This window comes from Vipera ursinii (genome assembly GCF_947247035.1).
Source record: "Vipera ursinii genome assembly, chromosome: Z".
NCBI lineage: Eukaryota > Metazoa > Chordata > Lepidosauria > Squamata > Viperidae > Vipera > Vipera ursinii.
This window is the reverse complement of record NC_139517.1, coordinates 107,728,428-107,756,023: the sequence shown is the minus strand read 5'-3', so window position 1 is coordinate 107,756,023 and position 27,596 is coordinate 107,728,428. Positions and strand designations below refer to the sequence as shown.

Genomic DNA, 27,596 nt, shown 5'->3' with positions numbered 1-27,596 from the left:
TGGTCTTACACTTATCGTAGCACAATGTTTTGTAGACAGAAACTAATCCATCGAATCTAATAAAGCCAAGAAAAAAGCAGCTTTTAAGGTACTGAAATAAATATATATGTAGATCTTTGGTCATTCAGGTTTTTCCCCACGTAGAATTGGAGGTATCAGGGCAACGTTTCGACGAAATCTCATCCGTCATCCTCAGGCTGGTGACTTCGCACACACTTCTCCCAGAAGAACGAAGCTGAAGTCACCAGCCTGAGGATGACGGATGAGATTTCATTGAAACGTTGCCCTGATACCTCCAATTCTACATGGGGAAAAAACCGAATGACCAAAGATCTACAAACACCCGTGAAAACCTCAGAAAACACACACACACACACACACACACACACACACACACACACACGTGTGTGTGTGTATATGGTATAAAAAACAGAGCTAATTGCCTTTCTAAAAGTAATGCTAAAAGCTTTTCACATACGAAAAGAGTCACTAGAGCCTCAAAGGTAAGGATGAAATGGCTTCAGCATCGTACAAAAAAATACCCTAATCAATTTCAGTCTTTTATAACTATTATGTATTTATATAACATTTGTTATATATTAGTGTATACACACAAGCACACATATACACACAACCACACATAATTAATTTATATAATCAAAATAACATGTTTCATTCCAAATGTTTCATTTCAAATAATTCTAAAATATGTAGGTTTTGTTTGCACTAGGATTCTGCTTAAGTAAAATACAAATATAAAATACATTTTTATATTTTCTACCCAATATACATTGTGTAAATAGATTAATGTACTACCTCTATTATCTTCTGAACATTTTTTTGAGTACCACTTTCAGCATGTCTTGCCTTTTGCATATCCTCATTTACACGTGACTCCACAGAAACACTAATTAAAAAAGGTAAGAAAAGGTGAGAATTTGGATATCTTTTCAATGTAATTTCATTAGAAGTTTTTAAAACAGGGAATTAGGGCCTGACAATTTCTAACCGTAAAGGTGTACTTGAATGGGATTTCACCAGGAATTTTATACTTTCCCAATTTGCAATCTAAGCAGCCTTATTCTTTTCTGCATGGTCAACACTGAGATGGAACAAAGACTTTTTGATCCTTCAGTTGTTGCTCACAGTATTGTTGTAGCATTTAAAAATTGCAGTTAGCAGATGTGCAAGAAGGAAATGTTATATGCGATAGTTTAGTTTGTTAAATGCAAATCACTCCACCTCCTTTGGAATCCAGATTATAAATTATCCTTGAAGCAGAGGACTGCCCACATATTGCTACAGTTCTCTTTTTAACTTTCTTCTATCTTGAACAGCAACTTAAATGGAACAATAGGACTCCAATTTCTTGCTGCGTTGATAGGATTCAACACATTTTACTAAGACATAAGCTGCAGCTTCTGAAAGATTATATTTCATCAATAAAAGGCAATATCTGTATCTCAAGACTGAATTGTGGGGTCCTTGGTGCTCTATGAGTTTGATTGTTTTCTTGCAGATATTTCATTACCAAACTAGATAACATTATCAATGCTAGGAGGGAATGGATTTTGCTCTCATTTTATATACTAGTGAACCACCTCCTCAGGGTTAGTGGGATTAGGCCATTGTTTGCTGCTGGCCTGTCTGAGTTGGTATTCCACTACTGGGCTATTTTGTTCATTGTGTAGAGATGTTTTGATATTTTCATATCCTTTTTGACATTTTGATTGAGTCTTGGAATGGTATATAGATATTTAGTTGATAGCTGATTTGTTTGAGTGCCAGGCTTCCAAAAATTCTCTGACCATCATGTCTTCTGATTGCTAGTTGGCTGTTCATGGTTGCATTCGTGTTCATAAACAAGCTAATAGCAACCAACAGCCTAATCAAGGATCCACCAAAATCACTTGTAAAGGTCACAAGTAGCAATCATAGGACAGCGGGATACTACTGCTGTCTTAAGTTAAACCTACTTTTTCAGCACCACTATTAAGTTCAAATAGTCACTAAATGGGGAAGTCCTTAATTGAGGTCTAACTTTATTTTAGATTATCATCAATTTTCTGTTTTTCAGGTTTTAGGAACAGTGGGGCAATACAGAAAAGTTTTTTCACCTGAGAAAAAAAGAGTATCAGAAAATGATAACCTTTTTTCAATAGTGAAAAAATCCTGCAGATAAATACCCTAATTAGGTATTGATTTACACCTAAGTGAAAAAAAGTCATCAAATAGTAGACAATAGTTATTTGGGAAATACAAAATTATGCAATATACCAATAGAAAATCTACATTTTTACTTGATAATTTATTAATGAATTAAGTAATAATTTGTATGACAATTTTCACGATAAATATTTTAAACAATCTTTTCTCTTTGGAATTCCGATGTATACTATACATCCTCTTCATTTTACTGATTCCAATGAACACATAAATAGACTTTTCTTTCTCTACTCTCCCTTTTGCAAACAGGACATATGTATACAGCCATTATCCTGCCCATCTATCATATAAATCAATTATGATAAATTGGAGTTTTTTTAGCGCTACCTAGAAATGCTGAATATTATATCTGGGATCTTCTGAATGCAAACCCTATGCTCTATAACTACGCTGCAGCATACACTTCACACTAGATCAGGGATCGCCAACCTCCAGGCTGTAGCTCACTACCAAGTTGCAGCCTGTTCAAAAGCGGGCCACACAGGTGGTAGGCGAGCACATGCACTTGTATGAAGTTCCCCTCACACAAGGGGCAGCCATCTTGCACTCACACATGAAGCTCTCCTCGCATGAACAGTGGCTGTCTCCTTGCCCTCACATGAGCAGCAGTCATCTTGTGCTCATACACAAAACTTCCTTTGGATAAGTGATAGCCATCTTGCACTCGCACACAAAGCTTCCTTCACACAAGCATTGGCAGTCTGTGTGAGCAGCTCCATTTGCCCGAGTGGCATGTTCGCCCACCGCTTGCTCAAATGCAGCTGGGGGTACCTGTGTGCACCCTGCCTACCACTCACAAGGAACCATCCCCTCTCTCCTCTCCACCAAGCCAGAAATGTTGGGGATTGCTGTCCTAGAATATTCAGGATACATAGTATCAAGTATGAAGATCCAACTGTAGCATCTTTCCCTTCTTTTAAATGAAACACAGCTGGAATTGGGAAAATCTAATTAATTCTGAGTACACAGAAAAACTGTTGAAATCAACTCAAATCATAAAATAAAAATGAGGTCCAAAATTATAAATACCTGGAATTTTCAGAAGACTCACTGACAATTTGGAGTCTATTCTGCAAATGAACCATTTCTGCAAAATATTTTTCCTCAGTTTCTTTTAATTCCTGATGGAAATATGATCGAAGATACTCAATTTCTTTGGCATGTTGTTCTTCAAGTTGAAATTTCAAATTCTCTACTTCTTCCTGTGAAATTGACTTAACTTTAATGCCTATAAATGAATAAATAAACATTAGTTTACTTAATAGAAAAATAACAAATATCAGAATAACATATTTTAAGATTTTATACACACACATACAGACATATAGTATTTTAGATATAAGCTGTGACAAAATTATGACCATAGGCAACTTCAGCTTACCATGCCTACAGAGTTCAAATATGAAAATAGACAAGAGCTACTTTGATTTGCTGAAAAGTATGAAGCTATTTAGTTCTGAATTAAATTTTTTAAATTATGCATATTTTAAGGTATCAAATATATACTCAGATTATAAAATATAAGAAACTAAGATTGTTATACTATACTATAATTTTCTTTTGTATTTTTCATATGCCTAAAAGTTTTTAAACCATACATGTCTATTTATATTAACAATATAAGTCAATAATTTAAGGTGCATATCTTTACCAACTAGATCTTGAGATGCAGTAGGCAAAGATTCTACATTTTGTTGAAGAGAGCCAGTCTCTTTATCATTATAATCAGCATGGTATGTCTGTTGGTCTTCAATCTGAAAAATGTAAACAAAAAAAAGTAGAGAAAAAAAATATGCATGTTATTTTTTAAAAAACTGTCAGAGTAATCATATTTGTCAAAAAAATAGAAACTTTTCCACCACTATAATGTTCTGAAACTTCTGCACCTCTAACAGTGTACTGCTCATAACATATTTCATGAATTCAGTAATAATCATCTCAATACTTGTATAAATAATACATAGGAAATATTTATATATCCAATATTTATATATCCAGTTACTATTTCATTATTCAATGGAATTCTATGCTTATTTATTAAACAAAAATTGATTTTTATATCTCCAAATATACCAATAAAGTTAAGTATCCAGGTAATGCTTTGTTTTTTAAAAACTTTGTCAGTTTTATTTTACTAAATATAATTTTATTTATTAATAAAAAACAGCAGCCCAAATAATTCCAATAAGATTTATTTCTTAGTGCACTACATATATTATATTTCAAATCATAATATATTTAGGGCATTAGAACATTTTTAATTTAGCTTCTTCTGAAAAACATACATTTTGCAAATGTTTGAGAAAGTCTATAGCTATTTATGTTTCCTACACCATTTTTTTCCTCTTATGATACAATAAGTTCCAATATCAGGAGTCGCCACAATGAAGAGGAAGTCAAGCTATTCTCCAAAGTACCTGAGGGCAGGACAAGAAGCAATGGATGGAAACTAATCAAGAAGAAAGCAACCTAGAACTAAGAAGAAATTTGCTGATTGTTAGAACAATTAACCAGTGGGACGACTTGCCTCCAGAAATTGTGAATGCTCCAACACTGGAAGTTTTTAAGAAGAAACTGGACAACCATTTGTCTGAAATGGCATAGGGCAGGGGTCCCCAACCTGCAGTCCACGGCCCACTACCAGACCGCAGAACAGGCTGGCCAGGCTGGTTTTCTGCCTCAATAGGGGGTTGGACTAGAAGACCTCCAAGGTCCCTTCCAAATCTGTTATTGTATTGTATTATATTGTATTAAGTAATAAAAATTATATTATAAAAAAGATTAAGTTCTAGATTTATTAAAGTAAGTTGAACAGAATGAATGCAACCATATCTGTTATTAATAGTAGTCTTGAGAAACAGAATACTCATTGGCCTGTTGATTCAATAGTCAGCCCATTGTAATCTCATAATTCTAAAGACTTCCACAAAAAATACCAACAGAATTAGAAAACATTCAATCCAAATCACAAAAACAAAATCAGAGAGAAAAAAATTATTAACAAGAAGTACCAGTGATTTACCAAAGGGTCTTTAAAAAAGCTTCCTTTTAAATAATTTCCTGGATGTTACCCAGTTATGAGGCAAATATGATTGTCTGGAGGGAGAGGGGAGGGGATTTGATGCTACTATACAGAAACTGCATAGCTTTGATTCATCTAACATCTCAGAACTATGGGACACCAAAGTTTCTCTCTTGTTCCAACAGGTATGCCAAAACTACTTTAATTTCTGTATTTATCTGGAAAGCAATCTAGTACAATATAATAAAAGATAAGCATTAGGTATAGACCAGGGGTCAGCAACCTGAAACAGTGAAAGAGCCACTCAGAACCGGTTCCCTCACAAAAGGAAAAACTGGGAGCCGCAAAAAAATGTGTGCGCATGCGCGTAGATGCGCACATGTGCAGAACAGGGTTTGACTGAAGAGTGGAGCCAAGGCAAGATATGCACCTACCCTGCATATTTGAATTTATTGGTTGAACTTTTTTAGTCCCACTTTTTTTTTTTGGACTGCACATGGCAGAAGACTGGGAGCCGCAGGAGATGGCTGAAAGAACCGCATGCGGCTCCGGAGCCGCGGGATGCAGACCTGTGGTATAGACCTAAAACCTTTTCAATTGAAATTGATACAAATTTGGTAGTTACAGGATGAAATCAATGAAATTGTGTCATGACTATCAAATGGACCTGTAGCATTGTACTACAGATTAATAAATCAAGATTTAATGTAGTCTCATGCAATTTTATTCAGAAATATATCTCATTGATTTCAAGACCCAAAGGTGTTTTTTCCCCAAAAGGTAAATGGACCTTTTTCTTTGAAAGCATGTCACTTGTCATCCAAGTCCCTTTTTGGGACTGCTGAAAAGACTGTATTGTAAACAGGAGATAGGTAGTGTCATATCCTACCCTCTCTGTTCAACTTTAATGAATCTTACCTTTTTTCTGCTATCTATGAATTCTATTTGATATTCCAGTAGCCTCTGGGACGTTTCCATTATATTATTCAGGAGACTTTGTAGGGTTTCTTGCAAAACTAAATTACAGAGAATAAATAAAATGTATATACCATTATTTCATTATTCTAGTGTAGATTTTATTCTTTATTTTAAAATAACAATTTTTAAAACAGTATTTTTATTCAACAGTATGCTACTGTTCTTTAACACCACTAAGATGTTAATCTTTGAAATATATGTTGAACATAGTCTAAACATGAATTTTCAGTTTCTGCCAAATACTTCAAATAAAAATACTGAATTATGAGTGATTTCTCTACGCACATCACTTGTGCTCCTACCTGCACTCCTGTCTCTTCCCATTGAATGGCCTAACACGATTCTACAACAGCACATAGGACTGCATCATTTAGCAAGGGACATTTCAGTTCCAACTGCCGTAAAGGTCTACCTGTACTATATGAGGACAGGGGAAACTGCAGAACATAAAAGGGATTTCATACTTCCATAGCATTTTTTCTCCCCAGGAGAAAAGGCAACTTTTGGTAGGGGTGACTTGCAACTTTCCTTGCTGGCTTCCCCACTGACTTTACTTGTATGTGGGGGCTAACAGGGAAGATCACAAATGGTGATCATGTGACTGTGAAGTGCTGCAATGATCAGAACTTTGCAGACCAATTAAAAGTTTCACTTGTTCAGCCTTATCCTAACTCTGAACAGTCACTGCATGAGTGGTTGTGATCTGAGGACTTGTTGTAACTCTTAAATTCTACAAACTTTTATATAAATAAGCCTTGTGGCCACATACAGAAGTATACAAGAAGAATTCACTTGGAATTACCTTGAGGGTCTTCTGCTGGCATTAATGCTGAATTAGATTGACTTCTCTCACCAACATCAAGTTCAGTAGCATTTGAAAAAAGTTCAGGAAGAATTTCATGCACTGACTACAATAATAATAAAAATCAATATTATAGCTTTATAACTGATTATATCTATCTACCTGGGGAAAAAACAAAGCATTCATAGGAATACTATTTTTCATTCATTAAGAATCACAAGATAATTTTATTACAGGAAAGATCACTTAGGTAAGTGCCTAAAATATTCACCCGTATTTTCCCCAATCCTCATACTTATTCTATAGCCTAACAATATTATAAAAATGCATGGGATACCATTTAACATTTTGTAAGATTAGACCAAGAATGAAAACACAAAATTTAAACAATTCTAAGGCAATTTGTTCTTGACCTTAGTGAGCTTTGAACATTCTTCAACTACTTTCTTGCTAAGTTCTTCCAGATGCACCCATGCAGACTGGTCTTTTTCATCTGTGGAGACAAATTATCACTGAAATATTTATTTTAATAAGTTTTATTTTAAGAAACTACAGGTATGGCCTAAGGGGAGAGAATCTACTGGGAAAGTATTATAAGAAGCTTGGAATTCCAAAAATAATTTCCTTCTGGTTTATCCATTTACCTGTTTTTTTATTGTCCACAATCTGATTTTTCTTTAGCTCACACAACTCTTGTGTATGACGTAGCTGGAGCTCTTCTTTAAGAGCAGAAAGTGCAGTCTCTTTTTCATTTTCCATATATTCGCGCACCTGATTCACATGCGCTGAGTAAATCACAGAGAGACAAATACGTTGGGCCTCCATTTGCAATTTTAAATCGTTCTAGAGAAAAAAATGCACCATATACAAATTTTAATAATCATTTTATTCCCCAAGATGTTAAACATATAAATAATTTGAGTTGCAGTCTCACTTATTAAAACTGCACGCTACCTTAATCTGCAATTTTTCAAGCAGTTTACAACAATGTTCGATTTCAGCAATATATTAATCCAAAACATCCAAGATACCGTAATACTTAATATTTTACAAATTAATTGAAGATGTCAAAAGCAACCTTTCTTGCCTTGTAAATCCCAGTGACTTGTGGTGCTTGATTTTACCCAGCCATGCTAGGATGTTGCTAGAGTTGGTGAATGGAATAGGAGTACAGGAAGTAACTATTTCTAGTAAGCCTAGGTGCTAGGACAGCATTCTGGTTGAGGAAATAACCCAGACGGTAATAAAGGGAGAGGTTGTAATCACAGGTGACTTCAACATGCCCACATTAACTGGAATCTTTCAACTGGACTTACAAGCAGTGGCAGGGATATGTTAGAAGCATTAAATGGTGCTTCTCTAAAGCACTTAGTAAAATGCCCAATAAAAGCGGACCTTATTCTAGAGCAGCGGTAGGCAACCTCGGTTCTTTTATGACTTGTGGACATGCTGACTCAGGAATTCTGGGAATTGAAGTCCACGAGTCATAAAAGAGCCAAGGCTGCCTACCTCTCTTCTAGACTTAGTCTTGACAAATGGGGATAGTGACCAGAAGTTGAGGTGGGGGAAACCTTTGGTTTGACATTAAAACTAAAACTGATAAAACATACACTAAAACTAGTATTTTAGACTTCAAGCTAATTTTACCAAATTGGGAAAGTATTTAAAACATAAACATATAAAAAATGGTGGTTGGAAATGGGTATGTCTAGTTTAATAAAGAGAAGGACTAGAGGTGACATGATAGCACTCTTCCAGTATCTCAGGGGTTGCCATAAAAAAGAGGGAGCCAAGCTATTCTCCAAAGCACCTGACGGCAGGATAAGAAGCAATGGATGGAAACTAATCAAAGAGAGACGCAACCTAGGACTAAGGAGAAATTTCCTGACAGTTAGAATAATTAATCAGTGGAACAACTTGCCTCCAGAAGTTGTGAATCCTCCAACACTAGAAGTTTTTAAGAAGGGATTGGACAATCATTTGTCTGAAATGGTATAGGAATTCCTGCCTAAACAGGGTGTGGGAGAAAAAGATCTCCAAGGTCCTTTCCAGATTCTATTCTATTCTATTCTATTCTATTCTATTCTATTCTATTCTATTCTATTCTATTCTATTCTATTCTATTCTATTCTATTCTATTCTATTCTATTCTATCTATTCTAAATTACTTGAAGGGTGGCATAAAGTGACAGGAGACAATGCTCAGTGGACACTGATAAAACTGCTATTTTGGAGGCAATTAATGTGAGGCACATTAGTAAAAGCAAAGGAAAGGAAAACCCATTCTGATTCATAGCAGATGTGTGTAGGATAAAGGAGAAAAAATCAGCATATAGCAAATTATGAATAGAGGAAATGTGCTGATAGATAGGTGTTTAAGATCCTACAGAAAGAAACCACACAAGTTATTAGTCCTACTAAAGCACAGAAAGAGGAGGAACTGGCTATCTGTATTAAAAAGGGGAATAAAACCTTTTTAGGTATATTAGTGACAGAAAGAGAAAAAATTATGCAATCACCAAAATAAAAAATACAAACAATTCTTGTTAAGGAAAACCTGGCAAAAAGCATGTAAACAAATATTTTTGCTCATTCTACTAAATGCCAGTAACAAAAACAGGTTGGAAGATCATACTAGTCCTAGCAGTGCAGGTTCTTTTGCAAGGTTTTTAGAGATGAAGGTGGGTGTGAGCTAGCCCACTTAAGGCTTGAGAAAGTAATGTTAGGATAATACTCATCTCAGAGTTCTGAGGGAACTTCTAGGTGTGCTCACTGGACCATTAACTGATCTGTTTAACCAGTCTCTTCTAACAGGTAAAATTCCTGAGGACTGGTGAACAGCTAATATTGTACCCATCCACAAGATAGAGGCTAGGGAAGAAGCTAGAAACTAGGCCTATGAGTTTATTGTATGTAGAGGTGAAGTTAATGGAATCATTCCTGGAAAAAAAATTAATGAACATTTAAAAGTGCACAACATGATGGACCCAAACCAGATTCAGGGCCAGATGAGGACAGATCATATCACATTAAACTAAAAAAACTAAACCTTTTTAAATATGTCACAAATGGTTCGGATGAAAGTGGTACCATGAACATAAATTTTAGCAAAACATTGATATAGTTCCACATAATGAGTTCATAAAAAAGTTGTACAGGATAGGGCTTATCCAAGTGGTTCAGTGGATAGGAAGGTCTTTTTCTGCCATTAGTTTTTTGTGTTTCTATGTTAATATGTCTCGATTTGCCCAAAATACCTGTGAACTAATTTCACACATTCAAGGAAAATCATATAAAACAGATATGTAAGTGTACATCCTCAAGAGAATGCCCTTATACAATAAGTCCTTATTAGCACATATTAGCCTACTGAGAAAGCATGCAGAAATACATATATTCATGCTTTCATATGTTGATCCATACCTGTTCAGTTTTCAACATATCCAGCTGTTCCTTAAGCTTGTTTTCGTTTTGCACAAAATCCACACACATAGTTTCTCCCGTTATTTCATGCATTTGATTAAAGTTATCTAACAGCGATTCTGATTCTGGGCTTAGTTTTTGTTGAAGTATCTCTTCCACTGGAATGCTGTGAGTCAACAGCTCACTTGATATTAATTTTCCTTCTTTTTCTCCTATCGATCTGTAAAATTTCTGACTGAAGTCAGAAATAAAGTTTCCAGATTCATTAGACTGGTCTTTGGCTAGTTCCATACTATAATTTTTTGTTTCATGTTCAAAAGTGTTCTTATTTTCCTCCGATTTGTGACCAACTACAAATTCTAATTCTTTACATCTTGCTGAAATGTGCTCTTTATCTTGTTTTAGGCACATAACTTCTGCATTTAATTGGCAGATTTGATGATGCTTTACTTTTAACTGTTCAGAAAGATCAGAAAGTCTTAATGAAAGTTCTAAATTTTCATGATGAGCAAGCTCAAGTTTTTCCATAAGTTCTGTTGTGTCTTTTTCTATAACTTCCCCAAAATCATTTAAGACTTTTTCTCTCTTACTGTGAACAACTGTACTTTGAGTTTTCAACCCAATAGGAAAACCTCCCTGTGAATGTTGAATCTTTTCCACCAAACCCTGGAGTTTGGTTTTATATTCAGCTTCATTCTTGTTCTTGCTTTCTTCTAATTCCAATTTTACCTTTAAAAGAGAAGTATAATTTTCTTGGAGTTCTTGGTAATTACGGTTAAAATTTATTTCAGCAAGTGAAAAGGATTTTTTTAGTGTATCAATCTCTTCCTTTTGTTTAATGTCTTGTTGTACAAGTTTTTCATTTTCAGCTATTAATTTGTCTATTCTTTTTTGTACATCAAAATCCTCTGAATTGGAATTGTCACTAGTTAAAATCAAGTTCCCTACCACATTCTTAATTGTGCATTTATTTAATTTCTCTTGCAAAGCCTTGTTTTTACCTTCAAGTACAGTATTTTGTGCTTCAAGTAATAAATACTTTTCTTGAAGACAATGTGCTTGCTCTTTCATTTGTTTCTCAAATAATTCTGTTTTAAGTTGCACCTCCTGAATCTCCTGTTCAAGTACACATTTTTTATTTTCTTCTTGTCTAAGAACTTCTATCTCTTTCTGGAGTTTATTTACCAGAAGCATCATTTCTTCGGAGTTAGTATTTATTGTAGGTGGATGCAAATCTTTTAGTCTTGCTATTTCTAATGTGAGTTGATTCTTATTTTTTATTAAATTATCATTTTCAAATTGCACAGCTTCTATTTTTATATTCATTTCATTTTGTAAATCATCTAATTGCTGTTTAGCTTGCATAGCCATATTATCTTTAAGGTTTTCAATATTTATTTTGTGTTCTATTTGTAAATCATCTTTAACTTTTGATAATTCTTCTTCATGACTAAATAAAAGCTGAGTCCTCAATCTCTCTAGTTCTGCTTCTTGAGATTCTGCCATCCTATCCAAAACAGCATCCTTTTCTTTTTGCAGCATTTCAAGTTTTATTTTGTAGTTGATAATTTCTGCCTCATGTTTCATTTCTAGTTCTTCCCTGATCTCTGAGGCTGAAGCAAGTTGAGCTTTTAGATCTCCTATAGTGATTTTTAACATATCTACTTCTTGCAATTTGGATTCTTTTTCATTTATAGTCTTCTTAACTCTTTGGATCTGTTCTCTTGCAAAGCTCAGTTCTTGACAAAGATCTTCCACTTGATTTTGAAGAGAAGATTTTTCCAAGGATAACAATTCAACCTGTTTGGACAATTCTTCTTTTACTTTTTCTTTTTGATAATTAGCATCCTGAAGCATCTGATTCAGCTCATTAATTGCAGTATTCATTAAGTGCATTTGGTCTTCATTAGTATTATCAGAGTATAGCTTCTCTAGATCTGCTTTTTGTTGGGCAAGGAGCTTTTCAATTTTTGCTGAATGTTCTCTGATTAATTCTTGCTTCAGTTGTACAATTTGCTGGCCATGCATTTCTTCCAATTCTGCCCTGAGGTCTGCAAGTTTCCTTTGGGCTTCAAGTTCCATTTTTTCTTTAATATCATTCTCATGTTGGGTATCTTTGTGAAATCGCTTTTGCAGTTCTTCCACAGTTCCCATTAACTGTTTTATTTCATCAGAGCAAAGTCTTTCTTTTTGTTTAGAAGTTATTAGTTCAAACTTCACATTATCCATCTCTTGATTTTTTTCAAAAGTCGCTTCTTTTAATTCCTCCAGAGATTTCTCAGCAATTGATATTTTTTTCAGATAAAGAAATATATTTTCTTCATGTTCTATACATTTTGCTTCCAGTTGTTCAATAGTTGTTTGTTGTTCCTGCATTTTTTTCTTTGTAGAACAATCTTCTTCATCTTTCCATTTTTCCTATAATAAAAACAGTTCCCTTATTTTATTTACTTTAAATTTCTAATGTGTTGTACTTTTATATATCTCAGATTTCTTAAGTTCTGTATTACCATGAAAAGAAACTATCAATTTAGAAGAATACATTACAAAAAAGTTAATAAAATGAGTACAGGATTTGGATTCAAATAGTACATTAAATTCTGTAGCTGGTTTAAAAAAGTAACTGTTCTGTTTGATAATACATGTCTACTCAAATAAACTACATTGTGCTTTAATATGAAGATCTTATTCTTAAAATGGATTTTAAAACAATGGCTAAATTTCCATGACATACTACTCAATATATGGCAGATGCTATATAATTAACCAAATGTGTTTAAAAGGATAAACAAAAACAAAGGATAAAAAACAAACAAATAGTGCTGTTCTATATAGGCAAACTACAGAAATAAAATAGCTGAATGATAAGAAAAATGTGAATCAGTCCTTCACATTATCCACCATTCAACAGTATATATTACCACTGTATGCTTTAACCATGGCTAATTTGGCTAAGTGAAACTTGCCTGGTGCAAGAAGTCATAAACATACTTCAAAAATAAATATTCAGTTCTCCTCATCCCATATTTTATATTGTGTATCTATAAGTGACAGACAATTGTACCATTTTTAAATCTCTTTCAAACAATAACTATGACAAAATGTATAGCCTTAAAATACAGACCATGTCCATGATTTTATGTTGCAGAAGTGAAACCTGCACTTCAAAATCTTCATTTTTCTTCTGATAGTTTCTCAACAGCTGCTCTTGTTCTTCAAGCTGTTGCTGATAGGCAAATATTTGTTGCCTAGCTTGTAATAAGTCAGCAGCTGTACTGCTGTGACTGGTGTTCCTTAAAGTTTCACTTGCCTGCAACTTATAAATAGAACAGTGTATTAAGAGACATTGTTTGAAAAAGTGGCTTCCAAATTAAGCATTCTCAGTAATATATTTTTATTTCTCTCCCAGAAAGACATGTATTTTGCATTTTAAACAGTGGAAGCATTCTTATTCTCAAAGATATCATAAAGAGCAAGATATTAGCAATCCCTTAAGTCCCTTTTCCTCCTGAATTTTTATAACTTACTTCTCTAATGCAATCAACCATAGGTCAGAGTAAATTATCCTGAAAAAGACTGAACTTACAAGGATATGCACTTTGGAATTACAAAAGATAAAGGAACTTCATTCAGGGAACCTACAATTAGTTGATACAGAAAAACACCCCAAGCCCTGGATGACAATCCACTACTGGGCCATACCTATTTGGAACCGGGCCACGCGAGCGGATGTGCAGCTTAACTTATATGACCAATGAGCTGGCGTGCACATGCACAGCTCGACTTGTGTGAGCGGCAGGTTGGCACACACAAGCATAGCTTGATTTGTGTGAGTGGTGGGCTGGCATGTATGCACATGTGCACATGTTGGCCCACCACTTGCGCAGGCTGGTTCCCTTCTCCCCCCCCACTGGGCTGCCAAGCCAGAAAGGTTGGGGACTGCTGCAATAGAATACTGACAATATAATTAGTTTAAAAATATATATTGATCAATCAATTATGGTCACAGACCAGCATTATAAATAAAAGCATAAAAACAATAATAATGTATCTAAACATAGATATCTAATACCAAGCCTATTAAAAATATTTCTGACATTTTCAAATTAATGTAATATGGTTCACCCCAAAGCAAAATATGTTTCTAATATTTTCAACAAGCCATCTTACATTTATGAAATCACTTAAAAATAACTTAGTTCCTTTGATATAAATAACTAGCATTTAGCATTAATTTCTGATACTTCCCTTCCCTTCACTGGATTTAGAAATGTGAATGTCCCTTTTTAGTCAGGAGAACACAGAATTCTTCCTAATGGCTCAATACAATATAGACAGTAAGATGCTCCTAACTGATCTGGATAAACAAAATAGTTTTTTATGGGAACCTCGTTGAGTTTGATTCTCTGTCCTCACACTGGAAATATTTTTACTTAGATCCTCCTTGCATTTCACAAGACTTTGAAAATCATATTGTTCAAACTTGCTTTTGCTAAATTAGGATAGACTTTCTTTTTTCTTATTACTTTTTGAAGTGTTTGATGTTTCCTGATAATTTATTGTATACTGACCAGATTCAATGTACTGATTTATAACCAAAACAAATCCTGAACACAGTCTCATCCATTCTTCTCCACCTCAAGCTGTTAAATAAAAACCCAGTTTGATCAATTTGCACTTTCCATTTTATCAGAATAGTCAAACCACTGTTTGTGAACTCTCTAAATCAGCACTGTTTTTAGCTCATAATTCTAATTTGAAAGGCTCCCTTAAAGTAAAATTTTGGAATTTGGATAGAATCAATGGGCCATTATTCATAAGACAGAGAACTGAAAGTATAATTTGCAAAGTTAAAGTTTAATATGAATCCAGTCACCGAATAATGTATAAAATCAAAATCAATTTATTACCTCAAAAATGGCTCTACCTAATGGGAAGGTAGAGAAGACGATAGAAACATATATATTTTTCCTTCAATAACTGGAATGATTTAAGAATATTTTTTAACTTTAATAAAATATTATCAGTACTTACATGCTGAAATTGAATTTGCAGTTTTTGACTTTGTTCCGTCAGTTCCAAAAATTCCCTCATAGTTTCATCTTTTTCCATCCTGGCTTGTTGCAGATTAGCAGTGAGTTGAGTTATAATGTTGTCTCTTTTTTTGATAGCAGTTTCAAATTCCTGTAGCTAGAGAAAGTTATGCTAAATATTAACACCATTTAAAAGGAACTTTATATAAGGTCAGATGAGTCTTGGATGCATACAAATATGTCCTGATATTTAGAAAACGCAAAAATAAAGCATTTTTAGTATAAAGACATCACAGTGTATACACTACAATGTAACATTATCAATGGAGAATAGGGCTTGCCGACTTTCTCCTTGATGGTTGCTGATTCTCTTTGTTTCATCAAAGAGAAAGCCACATAACTACAAAAACTATCAGGGCAAGCTAATATAAATAAACAACCAGCAAATCTCATTGGTACCACATAATTTATGTAGCCTGGCAATGAAATATCTGTAAGAAAACAAAGCTCTGAGTGCTAAGAATTCTATAGTACAACACTGAGCTATATATATTCTATTTTATACATATAACAGAATATTGTTTTCCTTGCTAATGATATTATTTTTACCAATTAATACTTTAAAATACTAATGTAAATACAAGTTTTTGTCTCGCTATAATTCTAATATTAGTAGCTTATGAACACTTTTTTACATTTCTAAACATTTTTCCAAGAACTGATTTTCAGCACAAGCCCCAAATAATTTTTTAATGTTTGCAAAAGAATATGGGACTGCTTATACTTTTTATACTCTCTTGAACAGATCTAAAATCCAAAGAACTAAAATTTCAATCATCAAACAATTAGCAATCATTCTAATATCATGCTCCAGAAAGATAAAACAAAAAGACAAATGGGGACAACGTTAAAGAAGAAACTGAATCCAATGAAAATTACTCTGTTGGATTGAAATAAATATTGCGACATACGCAAGACATAAAATCAGTGAAAGAAACTGTTTTCCCAACAATCAATCCAATGCAGTTTTAAGTTGTAAGATGCCTTAGTTTCTCTTTCAAGGCTATAAAAGAACAAAAAATGAGCTCAACGTTGAAAAAGCAAGCATAAACCAAATATTTCCTTCCATCAATTGTAGCAGATGATATAGGATAATATAAATGGTGTCAGAGAAGTAAGGAAATGGTTTTGCAATATTAGACTACAAACTGGAATCTCAACCTCATTTTCACTTTGAATATGTTCAATTTTCTCATTAAAAAAGCTAGAAAACAGTGCTAAATTAAGAAAATCAAGAAAGCTGTATTGTATAAATATGCAAAACTAGAAAAGAGATTAGAGTTCTTTTTCAGAAATAGATTCCTGCACTTTTAAATCAATCCAATAAATTATTTTTTAAAAGTTTTTACCCTTAAACATTCTCTACATTTAGCAAACATCCTAACATACATTTCTAACTTATGACAATCAATTACACTCTTAGTTCTCTATACCTGCACTTTGGTACATTATGATATCTAGTAACAAGTTATCCAAATTATACCGAAACTATTTTCATGCCTTCTTTGATGAATATAATAAAACATAATTGTGATATTAATTTGGGCAAACAAAAAGCAAAATATCAAAAGATTATATAGCAAGAGATACAGACAGTCCTCAACCTAAGATTGTAATTGAGCCATACTTTTGGACATAACACCGTGACGGTTGTAAAGTGGGTCACTATTTGACCAAATTCAATTTTATTATCTTTTTTTGTGGAAGACATTAAAAAAAACCATTGTTAAGCAAACTGTTCACTCTGGGAAAGGTTTTGCAAGAAACTGGAAATAATTGCTGGTTTCTGGCAAAGATGTCATAAATCACAGTCAACTGCAAGATGCTGCAAACAACCATAAATATGCCAAGCGCCAAAAATATAGTCACATAACCCAGGGAGCATGGACATTGGAACTTTGAATCCAGATTGTAAGTCCCATTTTAGGGGTTCATCATAACTTTGAACTTAGCTTAGTGACTGGTCATAAGTTGAGGACTACCTATAATGGAAAGATGAGGAAAGAAAAGCACTGTAATTATATCCTAGCTTTTTAAAATTCATATGCCCAAAACTTCAGTAAATACTTTCTCCTGCAAATACCAAATTAAACTAACACAATGATTTTAACATGTTAAGATGTTTAATGTTTAATATTAAGACTTATAAAAATCTTGTAAAAGAAGTTGTTTTTATTGAGTGTTTATCTTTTATTTAAAAAATAGATATACTGCAACCTACAATAACAATGTTACATTATAAATTTAGTAAAATACAAACATCTAAGGTGTGATAAAATGCACTCTGAAAACTCCATGTTTTTCTGTTACTAGAAATTACTATTAACAGTTTGTAGCTTTCTATAAACAGAGCAAATTTATTATAAGTTACACATAAAGCAATAAAGTTGGGATAGAAATCAATCAATCAATCAATCAATCAATCAATCAATCAAATAAATGTTATATCATTCCAGATGAAATAATTTAAAGATAAAAGGTAAAAAAACATAACTGCTTCAACAAATCTTAAGTAGTTATGACTATTACTAATTATTCATACATGATATAATATAAATTTTGGATGGCCTGGGACCCCCTACAACGTACCTCATAATGGAACATTTCTTTGTTTTTAAGGATTTTATGCTGTGTATATCACACACCATATATTACATTTCATTCTTTTAGCAGAGAATACTTATATTTTCTGGAATAATATTTGGAAGGACAATGAAGGATAGAATAGGGGTACAGAGAATCCAATTGTTTTACAGAAGTAAAACAATTCAGATTCTGACAAAACCCCAGCACTTAAAACATTTTAGGCATAAAAATAAATATTTACAAGTAGGCTATCACAAAAAATTACTTCAGCATCTTCCACAGTTCAAATCTTATTCTATTTAATTTCTGATCAGTGTGTTTCTTTTATCTTTTATAAAGAGCCCGTGTGGTGCAATGGTTAGAAAGCAGTATTGCAGGCTAACTCTGCCCACAGCCTGGAGTTTGATCCTAATGGGGCTCGAGGCTGACTCATACTTCCAAGACTAATAAAACAAGGACCCAGATTGTTGGAGGCAGTATGCTGAGATTGTAAACCTGTCAGAGAGCGCTGTAAAGCACTACAGAGTGGTATGTAAGTTTAAGTGCTATTGCTATTGCTATCTCTCTGTTCACAAATGCTCTGGGTCACAAAGCAAAGCACCACAAAAGTCTACATCATTCCATAAGTGTATAATGCCTTACAGTAAACATACACCTTATAGGTGCATTTTCTGAAATCTTCCTGTAATTATTGTATTTATCATAATTTGAAAAATAAAGGCAAATGATATAATCTTTATATAAGAGGAGAGAAACCAGATATAGTATGAAAAATGGGATAAAGTTGCCTACTTTGAAATGCTATTTCCCATCACTATTTCATCAATAATCCAAAAGGACGATAAAGAATGTGTACACATACTAAATATGCACAATAGCAATGTAATGTGCACAGAATATGTGTATACATTTTTATTGTTCAGACATTTTAATTTATATTGTATACAACCCATCTCACTATCCAAAATGATTCCTTAGTGTTGTCCTAAAAACGAATCCAGAAATGTAATTGATTAGCATAGATTTATATATTATCCAGGTTCCAAGACGTGGGTAAATTTTATTGCACCATTAGGTTATCAACCACCTTCTCGATTTATAAGAGGAATGCTTATAAATGCCCTTTCTCTAACAAAACTAGGGAATATTAAAAAAAATAACCCTATTATTTTTTATAGAATTAAAGTCAAAACTTAAGAACTGAACCAAAAAATGTGGAAGCTGAAGCAGTTATACCGATACTTCTAATATTAGTATCAGTAAATGAAACAAAAAAATGAACATTTTTAGAACTCAGATTGTACCAAGCATGCAGAAAGCAACATAAGGTAATTATACCTGTTGCAATCCATCTGTACCATACGCTGCCCTCATTTCTTCTAGCTCTTTATTTAGCTCTTCAATCTCTTGCTGCTTTCCAGCCAATTCATTCTTCATCATCTGCAGTTCTGTTACAGTATTCTGCACCTCATGATCAGTATACTTCTCTCCAAATTCCAATTCTTCTTCCTAAACCAATTCAAGGTTCTTAAACCCAGCATGGTACAATATTGTTTTAAAGTGAAGATATGTAAAATATTTTTTTTTTGGCAAAATGAGACAGTACTTTAGAGCAGTGATTCCCAACCTTTTGGGCACCAGGGACTGGTTCCGTGGAGAGAGGTTTTTCCACAGCCTGGAGGGGTGTGTGGTTTTGTGTGCTGCCTGCATCCCATGGAGCTTCAATTGTTTGTGTGGCCTGGTTTCTGGCATGCCGCAGCCCACTACCAGTCCAAATACTGGGGGTAGGGGACTCCTGCATTAGAGCATTGCTATGGAAACTAACTTTATCTATAAGAGCAACAGCATTATATTAATTCAAATTAAATTTTAAAATTTGTCTTCTCAATAGTGTAAAAATGCAACAGAAGGATAGAGCACATAAATTAGAAATTGTTATGGCATGCAAGTAGAAGAATTGCAGTTAATAGTCTTAATTCATTTCTCAAAGCAAATCATTTAGTGTTTTAGTATTAATTGCCATGAATTAATGTAAATACTGTACCCTAATAAAGTCAGAAGGTACATCAGTTGTCAAAAAATTGCCACCATTTATCTGCATGAGAAAAATGTCTATATAGGTTACACCTTAAAATACAACTTAGAATGTAATTGATGTCTACTTAGAAATAACTACCTATCCTCTAGTAAGTATATACTAGTCTCATTTTTACTCCTGATTAATTATACCTCCATTTTACTTAATCAACACAAGTAAAATTAAATAAGGGCAAGGTCATTTCTTGAAATATCTTTCCCCAACAAAGGCTTGAAGGATGAAAAAAAATGTGTTTAAAGATTACATTAAAAAATTAATATTTACAGAATCAGGTTCTTTTTCCTACGGGAGAATTATGCATAAAGGCTTGATAAAGATATCGTGGATAATTTATGTATTTTAAAGAAGAAAATACTTCAAGGTTTCCATTGCATTGTTAACACAAAATGTATTTCCACCAAAAAGTAATACAAATCTAATACAGTTTCTCATCTAATTTGGGGGAACTATAAGAAAGAGTTATAAAGGTGGAACCATCTAACCAATACTGGCAGATCCTAACAAAGCTAAATTAGGTCAAACCCAATTAGAAGTACAACTGAGAGGGGGGAAAACATGGAAGAAATCATTATAAGTCACTTCCATACTGCTGCGAAAAAACTACATAGACACATTCAGGTGATAGCAAATGAACTTAACTTGAGGGTAAACTTATTGGGCAGCATTCCAAGACCCAAATGGAAGAAAACAGAAGTGACAATAATAAATAATTTATATTTTTGAAAATACATCACAGATTCTGTTATTCCAAACATATCCAGTATAACAGCTGATACAAAACTCTTGAGGTTTTCAAAAACTTGAATTCTGAATTGAGGAATAGAATTTGATTTGTTGGGTTGGTAACTAACACCTTACTTAGGACACTGAAAAACAGAACTCAAGTAAACTGAAATATTAGATATTCTGACAAAGGTTAAATACTAAATGTCAGATATGCATAAATTGTTAATACAAACATATCAGAAACAACTTATCCCTCTCACAATTTATCCCTGTCTTTTTGGGTCATCTTATAGCTTCAGGGCCTTACATTCTAAGTTACTGCTGCACTTATTCAAATATTCATGAAAAATGAAGCACAACAAAAACATGAGTTATCGAATATTTGACAATGCTGTATTAAATCATACATTTCAATGTACAAGTTTTCTGAAGTAGCCTTTAAGCAGTAGCCCTGCTTGCGTATGGGGGAAAGGACAGAAATGTCAAATCCTTGTTCTCACCATGATCCCACTATCTTGTTTGAGCAGTTATGGATACTAATAGAACTCTATGAAGTCCACTAAATAATTTGACAGAGGATGCAAAAGATGCGCTCAACTACAACTTGTTGAGTCTCTCCACACAGTCTCTTTGTACCCCGCATGAGAAATAGTCCTATGGGTGGAGGAACCAATATGAGTTGGACAATGGCACAGAATATGGAAAAGTTTGGGTTTCACTACAGCTCTGTAACCTGTATTCAGTCACCCATGACCAGGGGTCAGCAACCTGAAACAGTGAAAGAGCCACTCAGAACCGGTTCCCTCACAAAAAGAAAAACTGGGAGCCTCAAAAAATGTGTGCGCATGCGCGTACATGCGCGCATGCGCAGAACAGGGTTTGACTGAAGAGTGGAGCCAAGGCGAGATATGCACCTACCCTGCATATTTGAATTGATTGGTTGAACTTTTTTAGTCCCACTTTTTTGGGGGGGGACTGCACATTGCAGAGGACTGGGAGCCGCAGGAGATGGCTGAAAGAACCGCATGCGGCTCCGAAGCCGCGGGTTGCAGACCTGTGCCCATGACTGTCAACCTCCTGGGAGGAGAAGACTCTTGAAGAAATAAATGTCATGCCTGCAAAGAAACTCTTTCTCTTTATTCTAAAAGCATTATTTATGTAAAAAAAAGAACTGTCACTGGAAAGCACTGCTGCTCTCCTTTTGCACAAAAATATGTTGCCTGTAAATGAATGGTAGTCAACATGGCTATAATTATTTCCTAAGCTTCTAATTATAGGTCTCTTCTGAATCCATAACTAATTCAAATTTCAAATTCTAATAATCAATTTTATAAGTATATTTCTGTAGCACAAGGGAGAAATCCCATCCCTGAAAGGTCAGAAACAAAAAAGAAAAACTTAAAGCTGATCTGCCAGTCAAATTTAAACCTATCAATCTAGATCATGGGTGTCAAATTTGCTGTCACGTGACGTATCACAACATATCGTGACTTTTTTTCTCTTGCCGGAGCTGGGATGGGCGCAGCTCCACATGATGCAACCGGCCCGCAGGTTGGCAGTTTGACACCCCTGATCTAGATAGAAAATAGAGATTAAGGAAATTCAAGAAATTCAAACTCTAAAGAACCAATAAGGAATATGAAAATTTACATAGGCTTAATTTTTCCTTTGTACTTTGCTTTTATGGAAGGAGTAGAACAGGTTTATCCCAGCTGACTCAAAGGCAAGTAAGTAAAGCCCTAAGTTTCGGTGATGTGGAGCAATGAAGCTAAAAGCAAAGTAATGTTTTGGATCTGCCTTTGTTTCATTTTATTTTTGGTGATTTATTCCCTTCTGCTCTATCCTATATGAATATTCCTTAGTGGAGAAGCAAAACCTTTTCAAGCTAATTATTCAATTCTTTTTGTTTTTTGTCCTTTGTGGATTCTGTTAGTTCCTTAATTTCAATTTAAATTAAACAAGGGTTGGATTTCTTTGCTGAATCAATCCATTCTGAAAGGTTTTTAACTTTAACTTTATTCCTGCTAGGCTGAGCTACTGAGAAAAGTCAAAGGAGAATCCATTTTATCCATACATTAAACCACTGCAAAGAAGTACTAAAGAGGGTGTTGGCAGCATACTTAATAAGCTGCTCACAAATGTATGGGAGAGTGTAGCAAGTGAGTTGTAAATGGAGGTACAAAGGGGACCAGTCTATCACATCCCTTCTCATTACAATGTTCCAATGCTTTTATATATGCATTATAAAAATTATATATTGTTATATGCTTAATGTATTTATGCTCAAACAGTAAAAGACACATTCATACCTAGTACCATTAGACTATATGTATATAATAAAATAAAATTTCTACAGGCCTATAACTATATCTTTATGTGCATTTATGCATGTGGATATATATGTAGTGTATGTGTATTGTACATCGACACATTTACACATCACAAAATAATCCAATAATATTTGATAATTATTGATAAATCCACTTTTGCAAAGCTATATCATTTCATTTAGTCAAAATGTAAGACATCATCATCTTACCTCTGAGCTGTAATCATCTGCTGGGGTGGAAATCTCACTTTCTAGCTAAAACAGAAATAAAAATACAAGAATTTTTTATAGTATTTTAACAGAAAGATAATTAAAATCTTCAGTATCTTGAACAACAGTTGCTAGGCAACATCTCTTATTGCTAAGACTACTTAAAATTAACAAACATTTTTAAAAGTGCTTATATTGGAAAAATGAAGCTAAATGTAATGACTTTTGAAAGTAAGACTTGAATAGTAAGGCTTGAATAATAGACAAATGTACTCTTGGCAATTGGTAATTTGAATCTCCCTTGATATTTCTCTTTCCTGGAATTAAATTGCAAGAGAGCCTATAATCAAGTTGAAACTTGTCTTCAGGCTTTAGAAATCATTTTATTTTATTGACTTTGGGCATATTTGAATCCTGGTACAAATCTTAAGTATAAACGAACATTATAGGGAATTCAGTTCACAATGGTGACATTCCTTAAAACTGACTCTGGTACTACATACAATTGCAGGTGGAAAAAATTCTATTATTACAGCCCAACTCAATAAAAGTAGTTTTAGCTTTTCTGTGAAATTGATTTCCTGGTCTTGGTTTATCTAGTGAGGCTGAAAATTGGGCCAGAACACGTGTTGTGCTTGATATAAGCTGCTCAGATTTGTTCAGCAGTTTGATGGTCTCCAAATCCAATAAAATAAATATTAAAGCCTGGTCCTTTTTGGTCTCTTGCTAACTTTGATGCATCAATCATGGTATCCTTCTGGACCAGCACAGGGGATTGGGAATGAGAGCGAGGTCTTGATGAAGTTCTATTTCTTCCTTTATTGTTGGTTCCAATTAGTATAAGTGGGAGAACAGAGACCTCTTGCTAATGGGCTCCTCAATCTCCTTGCTCTAATATTTACATGACACCATTGAGAAACGTCACCATTCAGCAGCATGAAGTTAGGTGATATCAATATGCTGACAATATCCAGTTACATATCTCAGCTCTGTGCCAACCAAGTGAAGTTGTCAAGCTTCAATTTCAGTATTTAGAGGCTAGGAGTTTGGGTGGAAACAGATTTATGCTCAACCCTTGACAGAACAAATGGATATTAATTTGGGGAGCATTCAGTTCCAGGGATCTTTCACAGTTGTATGTAGGGTTATGATATCCCAGACAAAAGTGGTATGTAATTTTGAGATCCCTATAGATTTGTGGTTCCACAAACCATCCTGTGTGATAAGTGCAGTCATTTATGAATTGCAGGCTCTATTCATAGTCAGTGGCATTCTAGTTGTGTTTGATCTGGATTATTACAATGTGCTTTACATGCTGCTGTCCTTGAAAGCCATTTAGAAACTACAACTGAATGTGTAGTTGTTCAGTAGAACGTGTAAAAAATTGTGGCAGCATGAGTTATAGGTGTACGTGTGCACTCTTATGTAACACAGCAAATGTGTAACTCCACTGATTGCCAAAGGAGGTCAAGGTACAGTTCAAGGTGCAAGCCTGATAATTTTCAGGATAATCATGGTTCAGTTATCTCTTCCTATCCAGTATGACCCAACAGGATTAGTATGCTCTGGATTCTATAAAAAGCCATGCCTTTTCTGTTGCAGCACCAGTCCTCTGGAATTGCTTTCCCTTCCTCAAATATGGTCTGTCCCAACCCTGTCAGCCTGAAGATCTGTGTCTTCCTTCAGGAACTGGTTCAATTGTATCTACAGGTAGTTCTCCACAACTGTTCATTTAGTGATCATTTGAAGTTACAACTTCACTGAAAATAACATATGATCATTTTTTACATTTACAACTGTTGCAGCATCCTCATAGTCATGTGATCAAAATCCAGGTGCTTGGGAACTGGCTCATATTTATGACGGTTGCAATGTCTCAGTGTGATCACCTTTTGCAAGCTTCTGATAAGCAAAGTTAATGTAAAGCCAGATTCACTTAGCAACCATGTTACTAACTTAACTATAGCGATTCACTTAACTGTGGCAAGAAAGGTTGTATAATGGGGTAAAACTCACTTAACAAATGTCTCACTTAAAAACAGAAGTTGTGGGCTCAACTGTGGTCGTAAGTCAAGGAGTACCTGTATACTCATTGTATTTAATGCTTTTATTAGCTATCTAAAGGTTTCTGGCAAGTGGGCAGCCGGATGGAAGGAAGGAAGGAAGGAAATGAACTTTAGCTAGAGTACATGCTAGTAATATTCTGTGTGGGAGTACATATTTTATGAATTCATAACTTAATTAGATAGGCAACATTTTAAAATTTCACTTATATTTCTCCATATTTGTAGTGTTTGTAATTGTTTAAAAAATAAACAAAGGATAAATTTAGTCAAAATCTGTACATCATAAATTGTTCTCTAAAATTACTATTTATAAACTGACAAATACTAACAAGGTTGAGAGTATTTTCACATTTATAGAAACATCTGATTATTTTTGTTATTATTATTATTGTATTTTTGTGTCATGTACTGATACGATCTATGAAGACCCACAGAGAATTTCCAACAGACATACAGGTAGTTCTTGTCTAACCTCTATTTGTTCAGCCAATGCTTGAAGTTAGGATACAGCTGAAGGGACTTACAACTGATCCTCAAAGTTCCTAATTGGAACTTTTGCACACTAGTGAAAGAAGCTTGGTATGTGAAAAAAGGCAACCATCTTTCACAGGTTGAACTTCTTTCATGAAAGAAAGCCCTAGGTTCCATGTGAACTGAAGCCCTGGGCAGGGTGCGAAACAAGTCCTAGCTATACCAGTGTGAAAGAAGGCAGCATGAAACAATGTCCTGGCAGGTGTGCAGTGCAATGGTGGCAGTAAAGCTGGGCAGCTGGATAGGCAAGCATCTAAAAGGACAGAGATGGAGTTAGATAGATAGGTGGGGAAAGTTCAAGAAGAATATTATTTTACTGAGGCTCAGTACTGGAACAGACCAAGAAAGAATAGCTTGGGGAGGGTGGATTCCCTTAGTAATGACAATGGAGATTCCCTTAATAATGACAATGGAGACTGCCAGGATTGCTAATGTAAGTGATGTGGTACACCACACTTTACTACTAGTGTTTAGAAATCCAGTTACAATTATCATAGTTTGCATGTATTACATTGCAATAAAACCAACTATTTTCAATATTTACATATTGCCAATAACCAGTAATATTTCAAATAAACATCAATGTAGAATATTTTGTGAAATCCTTTTAAAATACCACAAATTCAATACATTCTACACAAATTTATTATTTTTAACAATGTAATCTGTCTCAATTCTGCCAGACTTTGCGCTATAGCCTCTTATGGTGGTGACTTTGAGTTATTAATATTATGGCCCTTGTAAAATATAGTGGTTATTAACAGCACTACATGAGAAAATTACTTGCTCTTACTTTTGAAACAAAAATGTTTAAGAATGTTTACATTTAATTTACTACACCATCAATAAACAGGCTCTAACTCGAACCCGTTTTTTTTTTTTAAAAAATCTCAAAGTCTGAAACACTTACATCTGTGGTATACGTTTGATCATGCTTGATCATTTCATCAGTGTGCAAAGTTTTCACCATAACAGATTCAGATGTAGCAGCTGCTCCTTTCTGAAAGTTATGTGGGGATGCTTCTTCTGTTTGCAATTGGTTAATATCCAAACCTTCTTGTATCAATTCTTCATCTTTGACTTTAGATATCTTTTTCTTCTTTTGCTTCTTAAATGCATGCTGCCCATCAGAGTATGCTTTGCGTTGTCTAAACTGTGCAAGCTGAACATAAAAGGAAATCCTGTTAGACACGGGGATTTTACAGCCTGTGGGCCACATGCCACCCTTTAACTGTCCCTGTCTGGCCAAGGCGGCAGTGGCAGGATGGCAGAAGTGGCATGGAGGTAGCAGCCCTCCACGACAGCCCCAGTTCGGCTCCTTGGGAAAATTGCCAGCCCTTGTGTTGGAGTAAAAGATTTCTAATATAATATATTTGAAAATATTTTTTAAAAAATGTATGGTGTTCTACAAAAACTTGCAATGTAAGTATAGGTTAATACAGACTAAAAGTCAATACTCGCTTAATTTATATACAAAATGTGAAAATAGAATCAGAAGACGTTGTA

General features: G+C 34.3%; 1 protein-coding gene across 7 annotated transcripts in view; it reads right to left on the bottom strand.

The window, feature by feature from the left end:
- AKAP9 (A-kinase anchoring protein 9) overlaps window positions 1-27,596 on the bottom strand; it is a 120,209-nt gene that overhangs the window by 75,926 nt on the left and 16,687 nt on the right. For 4 of the 7 annotated variants that reach the window (XR_014494311.1, XR_014494312.1, XM_083378572.1 and 1 more), the window contains exons 2-15: window positions 27,001-27,252; window positions 23,494-23,538; window positions 20,175-20,225; window positions 19,469-19,639; window positions 15,486-15,641; window positions 13,576-13,767; window positions 10,452-12,869; window positions 7,673-7,871; window positions 7,442-7,521; window positions 7,029-7,134; window positions 6,167-6,264; window positions 3,878-3,980; window positions 3,256-3,454; window positions 817-907 (exon numbers count right to left, since the gene is read on the bottom strand). Coding sequence is in view for 5 of the 7 variants with exons in the window: in XM_083378572.1 (XP_083234698.1) it covers window positions 817-907; window positions 3,256-3,454; window positions 3,878-3,980; window positions 6,167-6,264; window positions 7,029-7,134; window positions 7,442-7,521; window positions 7,673-7,871; window positions 10,452-12,869; window positions 13,576-13,767; window positions 15,486-15,641; window positions 19,469-19,639; window positions 20,175-20,225; window positions 23,494-23,538; window positions 27,001-27,252 (4,161 nt within the window). In the remaining 2 variants the exon portion in view is untranslated. The remainder of the gene's footprint in view (window positions 1-816; window positions 908-3,255; window positions 3,455-3,877; window positions 3,981-6,166; window positions 6,265-7,028; window positions 7,135-7,441; window positions 7,522-7,672; window positions 7,872-10,451; window positions 12,870-13,575; window positions 13,768-15,485; window positions 15,642-19,468; window positions 19,640-20,174; window positions 20,226-23,493; window positions 23,539-27,000; window positions 27,253-27,596) is intronic. The other 3 variants (XM_083378573.1, XM_083378571.1, XM_083378574.1) reach the window with 3 other exon arrangements.